This window comes from Opisthorchis viverrini, assembly GCF_000715545.1.
Source record: "Opisthorchis viverrini unplaced genomic scaffold opera_v5_228, whole genome shotgun sequence".
Classification (NCBI taxonomy): domain Eukaryota; kingdom Metazoa; phylum Platyhelminthes; class Trematoda; order Opisthorchiida; family Opisthorchiidae; genus Opisthorchis; species Opisthorchis viverrini.
In genome coordinates this window covers 762,478-788,041 of record NW_008751882.1, presented here as the reverse complement: position 1 = coordinate 788,041, position 25,564 = coordinate 762,478, and the positions used below count along the sequence as shown (strand labels likewise).

The 25,564-nt window shown below is 44.5% G+C and overlaps 3 protein-coding genes across 3 annotated transcripts in view; 2 read left to right on the top strand and 1 right to left on the bottom strand.

Annotated features, from left to right (window-relative positions):
• Positions 1–15,496, top strand: part of T265_08579 (hypothetical protein) — a gene marked incomplete at both ends in the record, with an annotated part of 64,582 nt that extends 49,086 nt beyond the window's left edge. Inside the window, 8 exons of the mRNA XM_009174424.1 lie at positions 1,022–1,075; positions 3,750–4,002; positions 5,686–5,820; positions 5,958–6,129; positions 8,480–8,588; positions 10,674–10,763; positions 13,485–13,781; positions 15,120–15,496. Of these exons, the coding sequence (XP_009172688.1) occupies positions 1,022–1,075; positions 3,750–4,002; positions 5,686–5,820; positions 5,958–6,129; positions 8,480–8,588; positions 10,674–10,763; positions 13,485–13,781; positions 15,120–15,269 (1,260 nt within the window). The remainder of the gene's footprint in view (positions 1–1,021; positions 1,076–3,749; positions 4,003–5,685; positions 5,821–5,957; positions 6,130–8,479; positions 8,589–10,673; positions 10,764–13,484; positions 13,782–15,119) is intronic.
• Positions 15,497–20,010: 4,514 nt separating this feature from the next.
• On the top strand, positions 20,011–24,952 carry T265_14619 (hypothetical protein; the record flags this gene model as incomplete). Its single annotated transcript, XM_009174433.1, is given in 4 exon segments — positions 20,011–20,185; positions 21,539–21,954; positions 21,960–22,079; positions 24,863–24,952. Coding segments are annotated over 4 exon segments (801 nt in total).
• T265_08578 (hypothetical protein) overlaps positions 24,468–25,564 on the bottom strand; it is a gene marked incomplete at both ends in the record, with an annotated part of 9,537 nt that continues 8,440 nt past the window's right edge. Inside the window, one exon of the mRNA XM_009174423.1 lies at positions 24,468–24,559. Within this exon, the coding sequence (XP_009172687.1) occupies positions 24,468–24,559 (92 nt within the window). The remainder of the gene's footprint in view (positions 24,560–25,564) is intronic.

Sequence of the window (25,564 nt, the reverse complement as noted above, 5' to 3'; positions counted from 1 at the left end):
CCAACACTCTTGGTTAGTCGTGGGGCGCATGTTCGTCATAATGCGGACAGGAATGAAACAGCGGGTGTGCATGCGTTGAACAGATTATATGAGTGGATGAAGGTAAACATTAATGAGATAGTAATCGGACTGTGAAAGCGGTTGAAGATAAACGTTGATGGGGTGGTAACCAAACTCTGGTAAAGTGGTCAAAGATAAACGTTGAAAGGATGGTAACCAACACTATAACCTTGAAAGTTTCACATTACCGTTGGTCACGTATCCATCTATTTATATAAATTTTACGGGGTTGAACAATCAGTCACCATCACTGTGGTTCCATTGATTCGGTACTTCGCACCGTGTACTACTCAACAGGATGAATACCAACTAAGATATATTTGGGACAACAAGCCCTCGTTGGTTGAGCCAACAGGACCTCATTAAGACGACCCACTTCTCCATGAAGATCTTCTATAGCTGCACGTGCTCGGAACACTCGCTTTGAGTGCATCGCCTCTGCTTGTTTGGCTCATCCAACCCTGGCGGCGTAGCGTGTAAGCGTTTGCCACTTATGGTTTACCTATGGTTTCGTGCAGAAGCCTGCTTGCAGAGTTTGTCACACACACACACACACACACACAAGTAGACCGCCTCCGTAGACGCGAGAACAAGATGATCGCGTCACCACTTCTACCGAAATGCGAGAAACAACCAGGTTTCTGGTGAAATGCATTCTAACTGCACTGGGTTTTGTCTAATAGAGCACGAATCCCTGCCGGGTCACTCTTGAGCACAGTATCGTTCAGAAAGCGCCACGATACACAGAATTGATTTCCAGTCACAGTAAAGTAAATGATGACATTTAGATTGCATTGAATTGTTACGGTGACATTTTTCAAATGTGAGGAACAGCTTCACTGTCTGAGATTAGTTGAACGATAGGAACAGTAGTCTTGTGGACTAAGTTTCATTGAGTATTCGGAGTTTTCCAAGTGGCCTCAACTTTTTTCCTAACATGGTGTTTCGGTTTTCCATTTAGGGTCTGCAAGGCCCTGTCGGTCAACCTGGAACTAAAGGAAATCCTGGGAAACCAGTAAGTTTTGTTTTCCGTGTCCTATTCATTGACAAATTTGTTTATTCAGGGAGCGCCGTCTTGACAGCTATTGTACCTGTTGTCCTGCTTCTGTATCGGTTTCTTGGCTTCCTGTTCCGCCCACTATGGTATATCAAAAGGCACCGTAGCTCTACACAGCCTTTTATGGAAACAAAGGAAAATTATTACAACTGTATTTATAGGGTAGTCGCAGAGTGTTCCACAAGGTCGTGCCTGAATCTCCATGAGGGGTCGAGAAGCGTCGAATCAAAGATGCTCGACTCGCATTGGCTGGCATTCTGACCAATCAGGGCATGCCTTCGTTTGGTCCATGTCCTGTACGTGGCACATCCGTCCAAATGATGTGATGTTCGGTTATTAAGGACGGCTGGATAGTAAACGACTTCTACTCTTCGTGTGTTACCGACGGACAAGGCAGTGACGACTCGCGTAGTCAGTGGCGCTCGTACATCAAAGCTGTCGCGTTCACTGCGTAGCTACCCAATTTCCGAACAAACTGAACACGCTTTCACTTCCAAGACTTGGTTTTGTATTCCACTTCCCCGTTTTGTGTTGATCGAAACTGTAGCAGCTGGAACACGGGTTATAGCTGATAAATTGATTGATTGATTGATTGACTGCCCTGAACTATCCGCACCGTCAGGAATATTGGTCTTCACTTCCTTAGAAAAAGCGAGTCTAATGATCGAGTCTAACAACTTCCAGAGAGACGGTACCACTATTTGTCGCTTAGTTATTCAGCTAGTTAGACATATCTGATACCTCCGCTACAACGTTTTAAATTTTGATTGCCGCAGAAAACGTGTATGTTTTTCGATCAAAATTTCGCTCAATGACATTTATTTTGTCGACGTTGTCTAAGGACGTGCTACGCCTCTATGAGGTGTCTGGTAGCCCGGGGGTTCAGTTTGTGTGGCGGCGTGACCACTTTTGTACACTTGTTTTATACTGGCCTCGGCATCAATATGTAGTCCATCCCGAATGGTATGAACTACCAGTTTTCGTGTTTTTTGACGATTGCTATAGTCAGTCCGCCAGTGGTATTTTCTCTCCTGAAAAAGATTCCATCACAAACAACTGTCCGGTTCTTTTGAAACATCAAGCAAATCTGGCTACTTTGGAATTTTGGCGTCTTACGGATGGCACATAAATCCTGGATTGTCCCCTTTCCTAAAGCCTCCTGTTAGCTGGACCCTCCTCTGAAGATTATTCACTGAGGAGTCTATCAGAAGAGACCGAATGAAAACGCTCAGGAAGGACATTGGCACGATCTTACCGTCATAATATGCTTCAAATTGTCAAAAAAACGGGTCTGCTCTAAGAAATGATCTTTTCAGATGAGAGAATAGTTGTGAACTGCACTGCAGAAGGGACTGAACCACTGGTAGCCGATCGGTAAAGTGTATCTTCCAGAGCAGCAAAACTGAAAGCTAAAGTGAAAGACCCTAGACGACCTCCACTGAGCGGTAGTCAATTACTAAAAATGTCTGCGTCACCAACAAATGGTTTGTTGCGTGTTACTGAGGAGACCCTGGAATGGATTAGAATGCCCACCTGTGAAGAACAGGTTGATGAGCGTGGTTTGAGCGCTACAATTAAAGTACTGCATAAGACGTCATTTTTAGCACCCTAATGAGGCTGTTTCTGACCTCTTAATGTCTTTTTCTTTCTAGAGAGGGAGACACAACGACTTGCAGACTTAGATCACGCCCCTAGTTAGCCCGAAAAAGAAACGAACTAAACCTCATGGGACTTCCATTAAGTGGTCCTGATTAGAATAAGGGCGCAAGACGTCTTTCTCGGAGGCTCCTGCATCTATATATGCTATCAATATGCCAAAAATGTATTATTATATAGTATAAGCACCGTGACTTCAATAAGCTACTGGATAGCTAAATGTATTCCGGTGTAGTCAGACGGATGAACTTTCAGAATCTGGAAAGCTTACGCAAGCTTTCGGATCCTGTTAGACCGACCACACTTTCGGTCTTTCGCTTTATCCTGGTTACATTTCGTGACTGGCCCAAAGATGAGAGTTTCCCACTATGAACTTTCATTTTCGTGACCAAGACCTCAGGTATGTATGACGTTATTAAGTCAGTCTCCTATTCTGACAAAAATATGCGTTCCCCCATGATTGTCACAGACATCCGTTTCAATTATGTTTCGTCATTTTATTTAAGACCATAATTAAGCGTGAAAAAGCTGATGTAGCAGAAAGGAATAGAAGATGTCACAAAAGATCGGGGTGCTGTTGATTCTGTTCGACTCTCAGGATGAGATCCACACAACTCTTTCTTTGCTTGCTGAGCAGACCGACGGCTAACCGATGTCAGTGACGTTGAATGCCATCAGTTTCCATCCAAAGTGCCTGGTTGAGTTTAGGCACTCCGGAAATCTGTTAAGAACTGACCGCGTGTACTCTGCCTGCCCAGTCTCTCACAACATATAGTTTTATTGAAGTAAAATGACAATCACATTGCACTGAAGCACCACTTTTCTCATCTAATGTTGCTATCTTGATGAAGATGTATCAAATGGAAAGTGCTCTAGCAGGTGCTGCCATCTGCGTGAATTTTGTCTTTGGAGGTCTTTTTCTTGTCCAGTTACGCTACCAACTATTTATTCTCTTCAATATTGTTTTGCAAAATAGGGGAGCACGGGACCTGTTGGCAATCCTGGTGACCAAGGACTGAAAGGAGTCAAAGGAAATCCTGGTACCGTTGGTCCAACCGGACCTCAAGGGGAGCAAGGTAGTATTGGTGACCCAGGACCACCTGGAGAGACAGGAGAGGTTGGAGGTGAAGGAGATATCGGTCCTCAAGGGCCTCGTGGACCTACTGGGGATGATGGAGAACCGGGACCTCAGGGTCGTCAAGGTCCTGCAGGCCCTCCAGGACAGAAGGGTAAGTTTCATCAATGGTTAGCCGCCAACCGTTCACGTGGCTTCCAGCACGTGACCTGAGATAAATGAAAGTCGGCTTTTTCAGAGCATGACTATGCTCTACGGATCATTCCATAATTCCTTTGGTGAAGGCTTCTTTTGCCAAGCCCCCTACCCCAAAAAAGAAGTTGTGTACGAATGGGCTCGGAGATGCAAAAGTTTCCCTTTAGCTTGACGTGATAACCTCTTGTGAATCGAAGTAGCTAGGACCAACTAGTAGACCAGAGATGTGGCCGCATGGTAGAGTCACGTGTTGAAGCCACCTGACTGTATTGATTTATATATATCAAACGTTGGACAAAGACTCAACGATGGTGACACATTTGTCAGACACAAGACAAAACTGGTCTGGAGATTGTACAATTTTCGAATCACAGCGGCTGATGGCCGAGGCGGTGGAAATCACAACATGAGGAGAATCGAGGGTGTGGAACTGGTGGGCGTATGGACAGCGGTATTTGATAGGCCGAGTTGACACGTGACCGTGTGGGGTAGTCAATAAATATAGAATCCTTTACAGAAAAAGGGGGATAGGAATCCTAACCCGAACAAAGTTCACGGAATCTCTCCCTTACAGAAATGTCGTGGCACCATCTCATCCACATAGACGGACGAAAATTATAAACTAAATTCAACAGACATCTTCAATTAACCAAACCGGAAAAACTAGATCCTAGGTTGGACCCAAATTCATTTGGGTTTTCCAGTCAGTCTTAGCACTTTCCGACCCGGCCCAACAAACAATATCCCTTAGCAGACACCTAACACCAATTTAATGTGTCTTAACTGATTGGTTCTCCTTCAGCCTTAGACTACAACGAACCTCATAATCTAGTCTCTTGGTCTGACGAAGCGAAACGTTTCCCAGCGATAAATCTACCGATTGCTACCGAATTTTCCGAAAACTAGAGCTCATTTTCTTTGGATTGGTAATGACACACTGCTGGGGGATAAAACTGTCGGAAGTGCGACTGTGACATTTCGGCAAATGAAGACACTTTCCCGTCTACTAATGTAGAAATCACATCGATAGCCGACGCACTGGAAACCCCACTTGACATGTTCGTTAACCAGGAGGCAAGCAACCCGGTAGAAAATGCCTCTGGACAACAATTCCTAGCAGAAAATCTACATTGTACCTCTGTCACTCATTATTACAATCCTACTCAATATTCTCATGAGTAGTCTGCTGAGGTTGGATGGGAACACCTTGTAAATGTAGCTTATCAGGATCCGCATGCAACAAGGCGTTTCAGAGACTTCGGAAGGTTAAAAAATCAGTTACTACACATGGGGTACCTATCGTCAGAATGAAGTGAGTCTATTTGCCCGTTTTAATGATATTTTAGACAGCCTTCTCTATATAAGAAAGGCAAGCACCACACGATTGAGTAATCTGTGTCTAAAAGCGGGCCCCACAGGAATGATACCCATTTGTTCCATCGACAGTTTTTGGAATCTAGGAGGCAGCTCCCTCAGGAAGTGAGTTGAGGGGAAAGGATACCTCTGCCAAGTATCGAACTTTGGTAATTTTACCAGCTCTATCTCCGCGATTCTGCAACTTTTTGTGTTTATCTGATTTTATTTAGTTTGTTCCCAGCGGGGTAATTTTCATACATAACAGAAAAGCTATCGATGTTTCCAGGCCCTCGTGGAAAACCCGGCCAACCTGGAGAGCCCGGACCAATGGGCAGACCAGGTCCACAAGGACAAGTCAAGGTCACTAATGCACCTGAAAACGGCCTACGCAGGGTGAGAAGGTCGGTTAACCCGGTTCGCGGTAAGTTCGGTTGTTCGAAACCCGTTTATTAATTTATGACTAGCAAAAGTTGTGGGGGTATTGTAAGGGCACCTACGTTATCCTGTTTTTGTGCAGCTCTAGAATGTCTCATCAATTGTAGTTACGTATCGTTGCAGAACAAACGCTGGAGGATATCAATGCCAGGATATTCCAACGGGTTGACACACTGTACAAGAGAGCCAAGCTCGCTCGTCACCCACAGGGAACGAGGATCAAGTACCCTGCACGCACCTGCAAAGACATCCGACTGGTCAACAAATTTGCCAAAAACGATACGCAAGTTATTTCGTGATTTTTTGCTGCTTTTAGCTATTCTCCCAAGTATACCTGGCTAGCCGCTTGTACCTTGTCTGCATTTATCTGACTCCATGGATTTGACTCAAAACACTGATAGTTTTTGAAAGCATAAAAATATGTCCTGCTTGTCAATGCTGACATCTTTGTTGAGTTTATAAGTGATCACCACAGTGTTCCTCCATAATCTGAGCTATTCAGAGTGATCGGTAGTTGTTTTTCGCCAATCGTCTGTTCGTTGTTTGAAGGACACTTCCATTTGTCCAAGTACTACGCCCATTGGTCACACTGCGCGTTCGCTGTAACCAATGGCCAGGCAGAAGGCGATGTGGAGCGGTGCAGAACGCCTTCATATTGATTTTTTCAAAAAAATCGAACAACTTTGGGAGTACCTCGCTTTAGGCTATGAGTAATCGGTGTACAGGGGGTCCTTCAAGAGAGAGTCAGTCCGTCCTTGTATGTTGCTGAACTCAGTGCTGTAATCCTAGTCTGCAAAGACTTCCTCAGAATTGACAGTACCTAGAATACAAACAGATGTGATGTTTCACAAATTTAATTGTGCATTATACTATGCAGGTTTGGAAGCGGAGAAGAACTTTTTTGGTTTTTTGACAACGACTGTCTCGCGAAGCTCGGTGAGCATTTGAATCTCCACCCTGCCATGGGTGGGTGGGTACTAGCTTGGAGCTAATATAGCTTATTCCAAGATTGGACTGAATTCGGTCGACTTTTTCAAATTTGACAAGAAGGGGTGAAAAATAAAGCACAACTTGAGAGACCGATAGAAAAATGATTATTTTCTGCTCGATATTTCGGGCTGTGAGGGAAGTCAATCAATGTCGAAACGTTGGGAAGCACTGTACAATTGCTTCTTCCTTATCGGAGATCAGAGGTAGCGTGGATCTCACGTGTCTGCAGGGTTTTTACGCACGGAATTTCGGTCGAATTACGTCACCTAATCTTTTAGGTGATGAAGTCATCGGGTTAACTACAAACATGTCTCGCTAATCCTTCTATCAAGCTGCAAATTCATAGTCCTCCCCGAATTAAATTTGTACGAACTCAAATATCCAACAACCAGCCACCTACGGAAACAATCCAGTAGATGTTCTTATGACCAATCTTGGAATGTTCACGCAGCCAGAAGGTTCAGTCATAGATTCGCTCAGGTTTTCCAGGACTACTCACTTTCAAGTGGAAGAAATTGATTCACAAAACGACCTCACTGCTAACAATAAATCATTGTAAAAAGATGGTTCCACATTGCCATTGTGTATACCCAGCTTGGATGATGAAAAGGCCGTACTTGAGCATAAAAGATGACAGTAGAGATGTTATATCGTGGGTGGCCGTCTATGGTTACGCCTGCACTGAGCCTGTCAGACTACGCGATAGAGAGAAGACAGAACTCGGGACACCGCTGTATTGTCAAAACAAAACATACAGAGCGTCTGCGTAAATATACAGGATGACTAAATGGCCAAATATGGTCGTTCACTTGTTCGCTCCGTACAACCAATGAGGATGTTCCGATCGTGAACAATTTCAGGCCCGCTACGCTGGTCGCATGTTGGAAAGCCATGTTTGGTGAGCTCCGCCAACGCACCTGCTTTCTGTACCGATGGTGACCTTGGGGATGTGTCACTTTTTCCATGTCTGGGTGCGTCCTGAGAAGAAACAAACCCTAGAAGTAAGAATAACCAGACATCTAGTAAGAATCGGTCACGTTATGAGTATTGATCAAACAAGGGAACACAACTTACTCAGGACGCAAAGCGAGACCAACGCATCTTAGCCCCAGTAAAGCAATCTTTTGTCAGACTCCGTCTGGGAAAAACATAACTCCAGGAATCTGGGTCGCGCTCGAAAACTCTCGCAGCTGGGATGTGTGCGGACAAGCTGAAGTCTGTTTAAGCTTCTGCTTCCTTGACCTATTCTCTTCGAGTTCGAAGGTCGACACAACCCAGAGACAGTGGACAAATTTTAGCCGCGTGTATCACGATAACTCAAGTTTCCAATCCAAAAAAACGGTGTAGAAGAGCCTGGCGATTTGATAGAGGGCACTGACAGGCGTTATTTCGCAATACAAACCGATAATTTCCTATTGACCTACACACACGAGTTTGAGCTGTTATCGCTATCAGAAGAAGCCGATAGCCCAATCTGATCCCTGTTCCTTCACGACCTAAAGATTACTACTAATGATTGGGTCGGGGCAAGTTTCCATTCTGTCCTCAAGGCTTTTATAAGCAACCGTATATGAGTTACAACAACAAGGCCATTTTATCGAGCTGAGTAGTTCAATAGTTGGATAGACCATACAGGTGCCTTTTTTCCATTACAGTTACTGGATTGATCCAAACGAAGGAATCAGTGGTGACACAATCAAAGTTCAGTGTGTATTCTACGACGATGGTCGAGTTGAGACATGCGTAGAGTCTACAATGGATCAGGTAAGGTCCCGTTTTTGACCTGTTTACTTCCGTCAGCTGCCATCTAGAGCATACGCTTGACGTTGCATCTTGCGGCTTGCTTTTCAATCAACCTTTTCATTCGGAAGATTCTCAGACGAGTTGTTTCTATCAGCCCGATTTCACTATACTCAAAATCCAGTAAGAAACCTATTGTCACCGAGGTAGTTGACTCACATGTCTGCTCCCGGTCACTGCTATTTGAGGTAACTCATCTCCATGATATACCCCAGTGTGCAAGATATGACTGCCAACCGGTGTCAGTGGCAATCTTCTTGGCATTTTCTCTACAGATTTCCTTAATCACTGTCCGGATGTGCAGACATCTAGGAATGACTGTAGTAAGCTAGCATCGAGTCTCTTGTACCTTCCAACTTTATTATTTTCTTCACAATAAGGCTTTAAGGTAAATCATGGCTGTACGCGACAGAGAATCCTCGGTGTTGAACGCTGATTTCATGCTGTCAATGATGATGATGATGATGATGATGATGATGATGAATATACCCTAGTCGCAACACGGGTTCGCAGTGTTGAGCTCATGCAGTCAAATAGTCATACAAAGGATATAATTAACTGGTGCGCTTATTGTTAACTGCATTATCTTACAGAAATAAAAAAGAAATATAATCATTTCCCAAGGTCAGACAGACAAAATAATGAACATATTGAGTTGAGACACTGGTCATGGCAAAGACAAACGATAAACGATGAATCCCACTGACTACATGGAAAGGCACAACACTTTTAAGGTGAAGAACCTAGCATTCAGCATCGTGCAATACTGCCACAGAAGGATGAATGAAGATTGCCGCTCAAAAGTCCCTAATCGGTGTTGTCGTTACGATCCACTACGTTGCACCCAAGGACCTGACGTACAGTCGCTGTTACTCGTTTGACCAAACCACAGCCGTCAACGTGACCCAGTGTTCGACCAAGTGACTCCACAATTAGGTTAAACTACTCACAAGTAGTATGAAATTATGCCAACCATGACGTCTTCAGAGTCACGGTGGTTGTGTTTGTCTTTTAAGTAAAACACTTAGGCAGACTATTGGATCAGGCTCCATTTATAGCCCATTAATCTTCCGAAGGAATTTTTGAATTGTGATTTAAAAATAACTGCGAGATGATTGGCCACCGTCTGAACCAGGCCGTGGTGACAACATAGGTCAGTAAAGGTCACACCGAGTAGGTAGGAAAGGCCTTTGCGGTGTTTTCATCCTTAGCTATTTTGCTTTGCAACAAACTTCTAGGTGGACCATTGTCATAGTTTCCAGCCTGTAGTCACTTCATCGATAAGACAAAAGTACTGGTAATCCGTAAAGAAAACTGCGCGCATAATGGTGAACGACGGTTCGCTTGTGTGCGATCACAGAATACCTAGTTGGGTTTTTGAGATAAGAGTGACGTCGTTCACCAAGTAAACATGGATCTCAGGCTGTTTCTAAAATAGAAGCTTTACAGATCAGGAACTGGCTGGAAAGCTCCCAACAGCTAAGAAGATGGCGTCATATAGTTTAGGCTAAACTGACGCAGCATTGCCAAACTATGTGCATAAATTGAATGCTTATTCGCATTCATCGCTATGGGGATTCATGAGACCCACCACCTGGTTTTTCAGTTGGCTAGGGTTGTATTAGGAGAACCATCTCCCAACATAACTGGGTCACACAAGTGCCAATAGAATAGCCGTTTTCTTTGAGATGATTTAATTGGTTGTTCTTCACCTGTCCTTGAAAGATGAGTTCTATTTTTAGTATCGTTTTTTATCGGCCTGGAAATTTCCACGTGGGCTTTGTAAACAGACTGCCCTCGGCTGCACATGACACGCCTGCACGCGTCAGTTTTGAACAGATCAGCTGGTTCGCACGTTCATTGATTTTTGGTTTTGGCGAAGCGCATCAGGGTAGCAAGTGGCTAACCTAATGCCTATCATTGGCATTAGGAAGACATTAGGAAAACTGTAGTCCAAAACAGGCTGGTACACCGTTCTGTCATATTCATGACTACGCAATTTTGGCTTTGTTTCATTTAAAGACAACTATTTTATGTCTTTTGATTCAGGGTATGCTAACCACCTACATGAAACCCCACGCCGGCGATAGCGAGTGGCAGAGCCAGTTGCGTGTGATGAACTCAACGAAACCCCCGAATGTAAGTCAACCACCGTGCTTGAACGCAGACACTTGAGAGCCAAGGAAGTCACAAAGATGCTGTAGTTATCTTGTGGACGTGTACTTTTCCAACTCACTTTCTTGCAACAGAGATTTTTGTCCCATACACTTGCTGCTCGTACTTATCGATCGTTGAATTTCCGTCATTTGTCTCAATCCACCTATCTTTTTTTCTTAACGGGGTATTCAATTCCAGCCTTTAGAATAAAAATGAAATTGCGGTATTGCATGAAAGTTGACGTGATATGTGTCAGTTAGGCCATATAAAATCCATTCAGTGTTGTCCGCGTTCGTGAATTGTGATCAACCTTTCGGTTTTCTCTCAAGGAGTCAGGGGAAACCAAATTCGCCTGTGACAGGTCTTCCCAAATTTGCCCCGGTTTTCCTAAAAGTTACAGTGATGTATCTGGAAACGCCCACCAATAGCCATGTTCGCCTGAATCGTCTTCAGGTATTGATGAAGGTGCGTTGGATACAGAACGCCTCAGGAAAGTGCCTGCTACAATTTGTGCCAAGCCGTACTGGACGGAATCTAAGAATGTCCTAAAGCGAAGTCTTGTTATTTCGAAGGAATTTAGTGACACTTTATAAGAAAAATGCTATGTTTCTTTAGTTGTGCCTTTCTTCAGCTTTACTCCATCAGTTCAAACCACAACTCTTTGCTTAAGCACATGCCACCTATGCACTAGTTCGGAAGGACCCAGAAAATTCATTTTACCCACTAGTCTGACAAGCAATTGGGCGTCTTTGTAGTCCTGACGATGGTCGCTATCAGGATGGCTAGATTCTTGAAAGCAACCACTGAATGCCCAAAATCTACTGAGAACCTCAGCTCTGCTAGATGTTGACCAGACAGACAACGCCCCCCTCATATATGCAGCACGTCATAGACTTGTATCCAACCCAGACAGCGCGAGTCAGCGTTGATCAAGATCAGACAACGCCCCCGCAATACGCAGCGCGTCGCAGCCCCGTACCAAAAACAGACCGTGTGCGTCATCACTGGACCAAGTTAGACAGTGTCCCTCCAATAACTTGCTCGAGACCGTCGTATTCTTGCACTCGCTTGTTCGAAATATGGCTGTTCTGTTCCCTTCTGTGGGTCTTTTTTCCGGTACTAGGTCCTGGAGCGGATCAGCAGCCCAATAGAACAGACTGGCGAATCAGTAGATATAACAGTCACTTACATTCTTAAGGCTTACACGATGATTTGATTGGACAAAATCATTCAAGAAGTGGCTGTGGACAGGCCTTCTCATTTTGCCTTTTTACATCGCTGCACGTTAAAAACACTCGGCGAAATCATAGGTTGCGGAATCTGTCGTATTGCTCGCAATCATACGTCAGGTGACGCGGATAAAGAGCAACATTGAGGAGGATGAGCATGCCAACACCTTCATATGCGTTGAGGCATATCACACGGGCTGGTTAGGTGGGGTGGTGTATCCTGCAAGTCGACTGTTCCTGCCTGAGCTTGGAAAACCTGGCAGAATTTCAACCCGCGTGCTTCCTTCGGATGACTTAGAAGAAAGACACTGAAAGGGTGTCGCAAGTGAATGTTTATTGCTATTATTACTATATATGAATTGGCAACCTGGCAGAATTTCAACCCTCGTGCTTCCTTCGGATGACTTAGAAGGATGACACTGAAAGGGTGTCGCAAGTGAACGCTTATTGCTATTATTACTATATATGAATTGGCGGTTCAGAGGGTACCTCCATAGATATATCCACTCGTAGCTGACTAAACAAATTGTCAGAGGATTTTGGGAAAAGTTATGCCCCGTCGATAGAATGCAATATCTAGTAAGCACCCGAACTAACCGAGGATTCGGGGCTTTCTGAAATCATGTTAATGGAAGCACTGCAATGAGGAAAAACTACAGTCTATTCATCGTTTTGTAGAAACTCTTCGACAGCTCACGACCGGCTTCGACCTTCTCTGGGCTCATCAGGAAGGTGAGTTTACCGAGTTGGCGTCAACTTAATGCACTAACTGAACAGAAATTGGACGCAATTTATGAAGGACGCTCATTCTTGCTAGGAGGATCTGCTCCAAACGTAACTGGACTACACAACTGCCAATGGAATAGCCGTTTTTGTTGGAACAAATTTAATCGGTTGTCCTTCACTTGGCCTTGAAAGATGAGTTCTATTTTTAGAATCACTTTTTGGCCCGCCCAGAACTTTCCACGTGAGCTTTATAAACAGGCTATTCTCGGCTAAACATGACACACCTGTACGCGTCAGTGACCAACAGATCAGCTGACTCACGTGTTCATTGGCTTTCTGGTTTGGCTAAGCGCATCAGGCTATCAAGCAGCTATTCAGACTCGGGTTCACGGTATTAAGAGGGCAATAGGAAAACCATGCTTCACACCAATTTTCAAACTGATTTGCATCTAGCGGGAGACTTACCTGAAACCCAGTTGAATCTGTCATTTATAGGGTCCCTCAATTGAACGCGCTGCACAAGGTCGTTTTCATCATTCGAGATGTCCCCGTACATTGTCTAAATTGAACACACTATCTTCGGATGAGGAGAAGAGCTACCTCACTAGCAAAACGTCTAGTCGCATGGCGTTGAATTTTTTTGTGATGCGAATTTTGACAGAAGGTCGGGGCATTTAAGTCATTTTTACGCAGTTTTGCGCTTGCAATTTGGTACGGATGAGCATCCACTTTTCATTTGACTCTTCAGCTACATGACTATGGAGATCATTCTCAAGTCAACATGCTTCGCATTCAACACCGACGAGCCTCTCAAGAATTGGAGTTCCTATGTGACGGCACCGCAATCTACGGTCGTTGGGATCCCAAGCTCTCCGAACCGAAGTTTGACGTTGCTACCGCCTTGTTGGCACACAACGGTCGAATGCTCGACTTGGGCAGCGGAGAGCGTCTCGGGTTTGGACTGGAACATATGGACAAGCGAATTTATCGGAACACACTGGACAGAATTGATACTAGTATTACAGTGGAGTATGACGGCTGCCAGGTAGGTTTACACGCATTTTCACTTTTTGGCGTGCATGCAAAGCTGTCACCGATGAGTTACATCATGGATGGTGTAAAACTGCATCCATGTTTCCTAAAATTTCTAAATTTCCTGTTTGAAGGCCTTGATCAATAATGCAGTTGCTGAAAACTCCTCGACAGCCTACGACTGGTTTTGTCGTTCTTGGAGCTCATCAGGTAGGCATAGTCCACGAGTTGCCGTCAACCTTATGTTCTACTTGAACAAAAATTGCAGGAAATTAACGAAGCATAGTCATTTGCGCACCAATTTGGTTTTAACGGGTGACTCACCTGAAACCCAGATGAATCTCTCGTTTGTGGTGTTTTAAGCAACCGAGTGTGCTGCACCAGGCCGCCCCATGTTTCAGTCGCTACGATATTCGAGATATCGCGATACATGTGTAGACGTGTTGTACTACTCACAAGGTTGTTGAAAACTCTTCGACAGCCTATGACCGGTTTTGCCCTTCTTTGGGCTCATCAAGTAGACGCAGTCCCCGAGTTTCCGTCAGCCTTATGCTTTACTCAAACCCAGGTTGTACGAAATTAACGAACTATACTCAGTTGTATACCAGTTTGGTTTTCACATAAGGTCCAACTGGGTCGCTCGTTTATGATGTACCTCTTCAAATGAATTTGCTGTTAAAGAGTCTTCAGTAACCATATGAGTAGCACCTTACACCTATACGATTTATTGCGATACTGGTGCACAATACCAGTTGAGACATGAGACGGCCTGGTGCGACACATAAACGAGAGATCCAGTTGGGCCTCCCTTGAAAACCAATTCGTATGCAGATGAGTGTATCTCACTAAGGCCTGATGGCTATTGAACTGCGTGTCTTTTCAGTGTCTCTCAGTCTCTTGAATAAAAATGAGGGTACCCCTTGCAGGTAGCCAATGGGAGTGCGATGTCTGAAAGTAAATAGGACGCTTAGATCCTCGTCCGCGTGCATTTCACGAAACTCTTGAGAGATTATATCCTGTTCACTTGACCAATACTGTAGCACTTGGCCACAAATAGAGGTTGTTAGCAGCACGATTCGCAATGATACAAAAAAGTCGTGTATTTATCTTCTAATCATGCAGTTCATAAGATGTTTTCTCCGTGTGTTGATTTTTCACATCTAAGTTTCGCATCACTTCTTTTCGTGAGTAAGTCGCAATGAAGGCGGCTGATGAAGTGCTGCCATATGGAAGTACCTTTCACCAGAATGGATAAATTCACACACCAGTTACATCGCTTTTACCTGCATTGAAATCCCTAATTCCAAGTGACACCATGCACTTTTGTGCTTCGCTCTTCCCCTCTCTAAAGTACATGAATCGCGGAGCGGCCACGAAGATTCGAGTGGAAACTACGGATCTCGAAGTACTGCCTGTTATCGACTTCAAGGTGCGCAGCTTCGATCAATCCGGCCTCAGCTCGTTGAGTCTGAACGTCGGCTCTGTATGTTATCAAATCTAGGGGCAAAGGGGAAATCGTTACCATCACAACCAGAGCCACTCACCTCCGTTGCCGTGCTCATCAGCCCACAGCCAATTTGTCGATTCAAAAGATCTTTATTTCCCAAAGCCCGTAGAAGCATGTATTCCGTGTTTTTCTATGTGCCTAGACGTACTGACAAGTCCTCTGCTTCTGTTGTCCTGTTAATGTGGACCGACTGTGAATAAAGTGCACAATCTATTCGAATTCCGGTTCTTTTGACTGGACGATTGGTTGCCAAGTTGTGATGTTTGACTTCGAACTAGAATGGTTGAAATGCAATGTTTATCTGATATCCAGTGACGATTCAGAGGTCAAAGGTCATGCGGGATAGTTCTCACTTTCGGGGTGTATCAAGTCATCATTTTGATCAAGTCAGAATACGGCGTCAAATTTAACCTTGAATTTCCCCTCGCATATCAACACATTCAGCCGATCCCACAATGATCAAGCCCTCCGCTATACAAACTACTGTAAAACCTCAGTTTTCCACCATATGGATGGTCAAATTCACAGTGGTTCCCGGAGAAGTAGTCAGTTGTAACCTCCAAGAAGGTCACTTTGGATGCCATGCACGACAATCTTGTACTCCTCAGTTCCGTACTTTTATAGTAAAGTAAGTAAAGTGGAAATAAAACTACAGTATATGATTAAGAAATTTATCTAATCACCAACATATTACAGTTGACAATGTATGAAAATTAGCGAAGAGTGATCAACGATCTGGATACATCCTTCACATCAAACCGTGAGTATCAACAATGGAACTATAGGGGAGAGTGCTGGTGTAACGGTGATACTGCTGATGGGGGAGGTATGCGAGTAGTGTTTTCTTCTTGTAAATTCGCTTTGTGTCCCTTGAAGATGGAGATCTGTTGCGGAATTAGTGGAGTCACTTTGTAGCATTTGCTTGGATTTGAGCAACAGTCAATGACTATCCAGGAAAGTTCAGGAAGACGCGTTCAAGAGAAGATGGATGTTCAGTTTTTGTAAAAGAAATGCATATGAGAGTTTTGCTTCCCTGCCCAATAGTCTGTAACTGGTCACTTGGCATCAATTACTCCGCAGCAAAGGCGTTCTTTCTTTCACTGGTAGCTCACGTAGCGCGGATGCTTTGTTCTCTGAGCTGGGCGATTATATTATCAACAACCGAGGTGACATCACTAAGAACATGCTGATAGTAAGAGCTGACCTCCGATCATGATTACTTGTTCGGCCGGGCTGTTCCATTGGCTGCTCTGCTATCCTGTGTCCAGATTGGTCGATGGTCACGTGACTTTTGAGCTTGGCCTCTCCTGCCCGCGTACTCTGGTCAATGCCAAAGTGATCTCCTTCCTTGTTCTGACCTTTGTTGATCCGACTCCAAGCTGTTCCTTGTTTCTTGGCTTGTGAAGCCGACACTCGACTCCCCATGAGTATTCCGGTTGAGGTGTTGGTCCTTTGTACATAGTGCTACGTAAATTGGATCTGGCGCAATGCATCTGTTGATCGAATCCACCGTAGAGGCATTGTACTTCACGATGGATTCGATCAACCGATGCATTTGTCTGTCTTTGTGAGTACTAGATATTCAGACAACGCCCATTAGTGTTCACTGGTACACTGAAGATGTTAACTTCAAAATCTGAGGTTTTTTACTTCATGTAGTTCAGCCTAAGCACCGTGAGAAACAATGGGTTCATTTGCCAATTTGGTTCAGCGTACCATCTTTTTTGGTCCGTACTTCAGTGTGCAGGTTTGATGCTGTTTCATTCTCTATTTGAAACCGTAGTGAAAGTAGTAAAGTTAGTGACCGGGAGGTCCGGGTTTCGGGCCCAACCTTGGCAGCTCGACAGCTCCTGTGTAGGCTTGGGCAAGCTGACATTATCTCAGTCCTCGTATCTCCTTCGAGTGGTGTGTAGGCTGGACGCCGAAAAGGTTTCACAGCCGAACGATGCTTTGGTTACACCATTCAGATCAACTCCGAGCCCAGTCAGCATTATATTGCAATGGGATCACCTAATCTCACTCTTGACCATGTCTGCAACCCGGAATTCGAGCATCAAAATCCACGATCCAACTGCACTGTTAGGATAGGTCTGTTAGCCATGCAAGAAATCATCTACGCAACAGGGGAAAAGATGGGAAAATCATTGATTTACCGTCAAGAATTTCATAGGAAATGAACTTGTTTAGAGGTGAAGATGGCATGGGGGCAGTCTTTCTGCACACAGGTCTAACCAGGGGTATTTTTAGCACAGAAACTTTTGATCTTCTGCGCTCAGTGCATTCGGTTTGAATGTCTTTTCTTACGAATCTGTGTACAGCGTTCCATATTTCTTTAGTTCATTTTGACCACTTTTGAGGCCACATTTACAGAAAACCGCTGTTCAGGGCTATGTCCGTACCACTCTTGAAATTCCGTACACTTGCATCTGTGTAGTACGGCGGTAGAACAAACGTTTGGACTTTGCCGCTTATGGACAAAAGGGCTATATCCTGCATTCGTGCGGTGCGTATACGGTTTTACTACAGAGGTTTCTTTTGGTAAAGGGGATATCGTATTTAGAAGAATGTCGGTTTGCTGTGCGTGAAAAACAAGAATCTGTCAGACAAATAATACATCAAACGATAAAGCAATTGTGCATGTGTATGATACTAATTTTAGCAGGGTAGAGCATTCGCGGTTGTAGAGACATGGGAGTCGGGTGCACGATTAGTCGGAGGAGAGGTAACTGACGGTCAAAAGGGCTTGGTAATATTCCACTCGTGGCAGAATACAGCCATCATTCAGTGCGTTCACCTTTGTGTGATCGTCCAGCTGTAACACTCTTCCGGTGCCTAGCTGCTATTCCACCAGAAGGAAGCATGACGGCTGAGATACTGCCAGGTTGCCCAAGCCTAGACAGAGGAAGTCGAGATGCAGAAGTCGGGTTCGAACCACTGACCTTCCGGTCAGTAAATTCACGCTATAACCACTTGAATCGACCAAAGCCAAGGTGACCTCAGATCACCTCAACAACGAGCTCTGACTGTGAAAGTTACCGCGAGCTTCTTTGTGAAACTGAATGACTTGTGGCCTTCATCTGGCATAAGTGGTATGGGATGCTTGGTTAAAATCTTCAAACCGGGTTCGAACACTGACCTTCCGGTCAGTAAATTCACGCTATAACCACTTGAATCGACCAAAGCCAAGGTGACCTCAGATCACCTCAACAACGAGCTCTGACTGTGAAAGTTACCGCGAGCTTCTTTGTGAAACTGAATGACTTGTGGCCTTCATCTGGCATAAGTGGTATGGGATGCTTGGTTAAAATCTTCAAACAGCCCACGAGCAGGTTCGCTCTCCTTGGAGCCCATCCGGTAGGCGAATTTCCCAAAAGCTAAGATAACTAGTCCCTGACTTGAGCAGCAGTCTGGTCGAGTTTTTTGCTTCACAGCCAATGGTTACATTAAAAGTGAAGAACTGTGTGCAGAAAATTATCAGTGTGCTGTGAACTACAAAGGGTCCCATCAAGCCTTCGGTTCCAACATGTCCTCTGCGGACAGATGATGTGAGGCGTCTTCAGGTTTTCGACCACTGATGCCTCACAAGCTTGACTGGTTTTGGATGGCGTCAACGTGTTAGTAAACGGGTAGTTGGTTGTGTGGCAGGTAGTTGAATCGGGGAAAACATCCACCACCACCGAATAAGATGGCTAGATCATGTGCTATGCATGCCGAAACACCGAGGTGAGTGTTTTTCTCCGTGCCTCATTCAGAATGGCGCAAACTGCGAGGTGGACAACGCATGAGTTGTCAGAAGGGCGTGAAAAAATCACGAAGAGTTTGGGTGTTTTTGGTGTTGTACGTCTTGCCGGACGGGGTCCCCGTGACCCCACCTGTACTTCTCTGGAGATGTTACAAGAAATGGCGGCTGATTGATGTCAGTGGCTTTCGTGCTGTCAGCACTAAGTCCCCTCCCTCACCCACTCTCTTTCTCTTCTTTCCACTCTAAGGCTTGAAATAAAATTAGGTGACTCTGTGGTTGTACGTTAGTGAAGCATCAGTGTCCACAATGATGTCGCTGTTTTTGATGGTGATGATGATGAGCTCACGAATCATGACCCTCTTCTGAAAAACCCACTCTTAACAATCGCTTCCGTCAACTTTCAAATTACGCGGAAAATTACGCGAACTTCCACACTGCTGAAGGATGCAAGCTGACGTCGACAACTTGCTACTATGGGAACAGCCGCGTCTTATAAATGCAGCGCTTCTGAAGTACCAGTGCGTGTACTTGTTTTGTGAAAGTTCGGGCCTGAACATAAACAATTTGCATGTCTGTGTATATTAATTTGTTTACTTAAATAAATCTTAATATTGGTTAGAAGAATGGGGGTGGAGAGCTTGGACAAAAGCTTTCGACCTGTGCTTAGATATCATGCATCCTACGGGTGGTCAGGCTCCGAGAAGATTTAGGCAGAAAACCGCTCCGGTGGTTCGAGGCATTGTCCTGACAGCAGTGAGAACAATCCTTAGATTAGGTATGAAATGAACCGAGGACATCCGTCGCTATACTACTCAAAGTTGGGGTTAAAATGAGTAAAGTGAGTTAAAAAGGGGCTGAGTGGTTCTTTCAGTATTCCATCTGACATTTATGAGGATGGGATTATAAGGATAATCAAATAACTCAATTTATTGTGGTAAGAGAAAAAACGAAGCATTTACAAACGACAGTGGGGTCAAAAATCGATGACTGAACATGCAAGATGTGTGTCCGTCAGACGTGTCGGAACTATTGCTGATAAAAACCTCCATGATAAAAGTGATAAGCTTCGTTATGGACAACTCTGTCGCATTCAAACAACTAACTAACTGGGTTTTCATTAGGAAAAAGAGCTCTAAAACGTTGATGATAGTGATATCTCCTCACACAGGTAAGCAAAAAACGATACAAAAATCACCATTTCATGTTCAGTAGTTGCGAGATTGTCGGTTGTCATTTGATTCAACCCCCAACCCATCTACTTTCGTTATCTATTTTTCTTTTTCTTGGATGACTTTTTCCCTCCACCTTGCTTGTTCTTCCCTTTCTTCTGCTGTTTGGCTGCCTCTAGTGCACGCTGTCTCTCGATTTCTCGTTGTATTGCAAACTTTGGCACGAGTGGACCCAGCTTTGTTTTCGTCAAGTCATTCAAGTCGGGAAGCTTGCCGTTTTCTGCATCCAGCAGCACCTACACACAATGAAAAAGGCACTCGAAAAGCAATTATCTTTTACGGGTTTGAAATGGTTCAAGTCATTAGAAACGGGTGTTCGTTGACCCATCTCGAACGGGTTTGATCTATGGGGTTAAGTCTGGCGGCAGTATCACAACCATAAGGTAGAACACACGCCTGTGGGACTATGGAAAGCGTAATACAGCGGCTCCCCGGACGAGTTAAGTATTATCCACAATGTAGGTGATTCTATGAGAAAAAGAGAGTAGACCGGGGCGAGTTCAGTCGTATCCTTCACTATGGTGTCATCCCATTGATTTTCATGTTCAGGCACTAAAAAACGGAGGTTTGTCATTCACCCATATGGTATATTCACTGTTTGTTTTGTTCCAGCGTAAAACGCAGCCACAACGATGTTGAAATAGCGAAATTAGCTGCTTGTGTTCTCTTTAACGTCAACTGCCTTTGAATTGATACCTCTGTTCTAACTTTGTCAGGATGTTCCCGATAAACTGGTCCGAAAAACATACAAGCAGCGATGTAGGATGAAAATGAAGACCTTTTTCCTGCGCTGAAAGCTCTAGCAAACTCTGATGCCACGTACACACCCCACGTTTCCATTATCTGTGTAGTGCGAGCCTTGCTTTCTGTCTCTTTTCTATCCGAGTGAAAGTTTTACAAAAGTTTTCCCTTTTTGTGTTCATTAAAGAGCCCCACTGTTGTCATCAAGCTCACATTATTCTACCGGTAGGCAGACCGCAACAACCCAGTCTGTTTGATGCAACCCTCTTGCTCCCGTCGTAGCTTAAACCGAATTTTTCAAATATGTATTGACAGCCTGGCTGATGTACAGGAGGGGAGATGGTCTTAACAACGTTATGTGGTCAGGGGAAGGTACCTAAACGTGATTGTGCATGTGGACAATACGACATCGTCATAACCGTCATTTACAGCACAAAATCGGTATTCAACATCAATGCTTCGCTTTGGAGTGAAGAAGAGAATAAAAGGGAATGATAGTGGACCTAGTGGAAGTTTACTACAATCTTCATGAAACAACCCCAGATTCATAGACTCAATCAGGAAATCTGGACAAACGTCAACAAGAAAAACACAGACCTCAATTAGTGGCCTTATATTCTGGAATCTACAACCATATGCAGGAACAATCACGCGAACTCCGTTTTTGAAGCTGGTTCTCATTGACAGTATCCAGACTTTCCTTGGTCGTTTTCATATCCCTCCGCCAGCTCCAAGATTGACCAACTATCTACTTTTTTCTCATTACCCTGTTGTGGACTTGCTAGCACCAGCCTTCAACGAACTAGCGTCTCAGGAGAGCGCGAGATGGTTCAAGTGGTTAGAGTGCAAATTTACTGACCGAAAGGTCCATGGTTCGAACCCGACCTCTGCCCCTCGATTTCTCCTGTCTAGGCTTGGGCAACCTGGTGGTATCCCAGCTCTCGTGCTTCCTTCGGGTGGCATAACAGTTAGGCACCGAAAGGGTGCTACAGCTGGACGGAGACCTGTGCTCCGCTGCTAGAAGTCTCACATCCAGATGACAAGACATCCCTCGATATGTTTGAACACGCCACTTTGCCACTGACGTCTAAAGTTTGCTTACTCAACCTATGCCTTGTTAATTCATGCGATAACCCCACCTGTCAAACTACAGTCTGGACTTACACGTGCAGGACATTATGTCTTAGCAGGAAGTTAAAAACATTTGACGCACTAAATGCCTGAAACATAGACCTGTTTTGGCTCATGATCTCGTGTACAAATGCAGAGCTGCAAAAACGTGTCGAAGCGTCTCCTACAGTCTGATACCCCTGCGGAGAATACAGAGTTTCTAAGGACAACATGCCGCATTCGTCAGCGAAGCGACAAGATTCTCCACTCACGGAGCACCGAAGGACTACTTTCCTCAGAATTGTCAGAGTTTGCTGGATTACCAGCTTTTCGAACAGCCAGGTCACGGGCATTTTAGCCGTGACGATAACAGAATCACACAGCCACCGCCATCCTTACGTTTGGTTCTTTGGAGGTTAAAACCTGTCAGACCTATTGTTTTACTATTTGACTCACCATTGTCTTGGTCTACTTCTATCTATCCGCCATATTTTTCTAGATATCTAGGCCCTGCTTCAGAAAAGTGGGTCAGTTCATCTATTTTTGAGTTTCTGTTATATGTGGAACGATGTAAGGCGATTTGCTACTTATCAGCTCATTAGGTGGCCTCAAGAGGTGGATCTCTAGGTAGTTTACTTCTCGAACAGAACACTGGCTTCGTAACTAACCTGCCATGTTTCGGATCCGTAGGGTGCAAAATCGATTGGTCGGCATCCACTTAGACATTCAATCTTAATGTCTGCTCCACTGATTAATAGGAGTTTGGTGATTGCATGATGGTTGCCTAAACTGACAGTTGGCTTAATCCGGTCAAATAAGCAAACCTCTAGCAGCTAAATGAAGTGGTGTGGTTTGATTTGCGTCCATGATGTTGACTTTAGCTTTATTTCCAAGCAGCATTTTGGTAGCCTCATAGCTTCCATCTACACTAACCATGATTGTGACACTGTGATTCGGTAAACTTACATTGGCAGGCATAATGCAAGGGTGTTCGGCCAAATCCATCAAAGAAATCAATTTTAGCTCCATCTCCAATGCACTGACTGATCTTTTTCAGATCGTTAACTCGAACTGCATCACAGAGGTCAAATTCTTCTGGAAAACCCCAAGGGAGATATGGATCAGGTGGTTTCTGAGCACCGCCTTCTTGTTGCTCAACTTCACTCATTGTAGGTGAGACTCTCCAGAAGGGTTGAAATTGGCCTAAAATGAAAGTGATTTGCTATGGCTGACCAAGCTTAAAGTTTTGCATCATGTCTGCTTATGTAGCTACGAAACAATTACATGTTCTTCTCCAACGAGTTCTTTAGTCCTAGTGTGGTGAAAAAGATGTTAGTCCCACTAGAATGAGCTACGGACCAACTAATCTCACACCACAGATTTCAGTGACGCTACGTTACCAACCTTGAGTTTACCGCTAAAAGCGGAACATTTTGTATACTTTACTCGCATAATGGTTCTTTCGTACGGCATACTACTTTGACACTAGGGCTCCAAAACCATCAGCGTTTGGTATACTTTTGAATGCTTAGACTCCAGAAGAATCCAGCCAGTCATTTCTGCGTGGAAAGACAAAGGACACGGTGTGAGAGTTTCTTAATTAAGCAAGCTCTTGGTCTTGAGTTCTTGGAAATGGGAATATCGGTGGCTAACTGTTGATTAGACCAAATAAAATGTGAAAAGTTCCTAACTGCTGATAAATGGTTGTAGTTTAGCTTATTTTTGTTCAGAACATTTCACTTTCTTTTTTGCTATTAGTTTATTTAGCCTACTCAAGCTGTTTGGCATGTAGGACCCAAAAAATTACAATTTATAACTGTTTGGTATCCAGACATTTGGTTAGGGAACTTTTAGAGTTCACATTCACAAGTTTCAGATATCTACGGTGTTAACAGAATCGGCTGTCCTGTCAGGCAGGTCAGTCGATCGGGGTTGATTACTGAGTCGTAGTTCAAGCATTTTGGAGGACAATACTCAGGCGTATCAGGCTGTTTATGTGCGCTACAACAACGTGTTTTAGTGTTTGTTAAGTTTGTACTCTGCCTTTGCCTAAGGTGTCGCGTTTTTTAACTGTAATTTCCGGCGCCTTGAACGGTTCCTGCATGCACGTGATGCCAGTGTTAATGGCAGAAATCAGTGATACCTAAAGCACCACACAATGCTCGCTCGGATCTCCCGAAATGGACCAAGTAATCATTTAATGTATCACCTAAAACATTTTCTGAATACCAAATAACAAGCGAAGTCATGGTCGGAAGTGCAGAAAGCAAATCAAAGTGGCCTCACTGAAAGGAAAAAAATAGAACGGTGAAGATTCTGTGGAGCGATACTCAAAAGTCGCCAAGCGGTTGCCGCAGCGATCAAGGTCACTCACGGATTCACGGATTGACACATAGGATCGAGGCTAATGCCCAAGGTTTCCGGGTCGCTTTTGTTCTTGTCGCTCAGTAGCTGTCGTTCACCTGAAGGACACAAGTGAAAAAAGGTGTAGCACTGCTCTTTATGTTCTCAGCGGCACAAGTAAGGCTTTCTTACGAAGCCAAACAATCGAAACCGAAAAGGGGACCTCAAGGCTGCAAAGCAGGCAGATAGTGGATAACGCTGGGACTACCCAAACTGCCTCCCAGAGCAGTTTCTGAGGACCCACCAAGCCGAACTGGGGGACTAACAACATATAGTTACAACCACTTCCCTCTGTAGTTTATTCTGCCAAGTGGTTACTGCTATTGAGAAAGAAGCTCGTACTTTTCTTACGCCTTCTTTAGCTATGCTTAACTCCAAACTGCAGTCGGCTAGAGCAGCTTTTGGGAACCTCCACCACCTGTGGCGTAGGCGTGACATTAGCTTATCCGTAAAGGGTTGAGTTTACAATTATTCGATGCGCCATATGTTACTGTACCGGTCAGAAATCTGGTCGCAGAGGACGTCAAAGGACTCTCAGTGTTTGACCATCGATATCTTCGGAGCATTGCCCGAGTCTAGTGGAAACACCGGATCAGTGGCCACTCGAAAAAATTTCCCTAATCTTTTCATGGCCTTCTTCGAAACCCTTTGCAGCCGGAATAGGCTAACAGTGGCAACCACAAATTTGTCGGGGCATATTTGTTGGCTTACTACCTCTGAGAGTAAGCATGCTTACATTATTCTGTGTACCCTGACGATTGGTACTCAGAGCTACAGGTCTGGCCTAACCACAGACACTATCGTTAATCCGTTGGCTCCAAAGGACGCACCGACAGTTCTTTCATTATAAACCAAAGTTAGGGCTGTCCACGAACACACCGGGTCTTGCATCTAGGGCAGTCAATGAACATACCGGGTGTCTTAGCTACCGAACGCAATTCCAAGGATACATGGCCTGCAATGGATTCATTGAGAGGAACATATGCTATTACACCTAGGCTATTCCTTTAATTCAAACGAATAACGGTTTCATCGGCACTGCCCAGTTAGCACCGGTGCAGAAA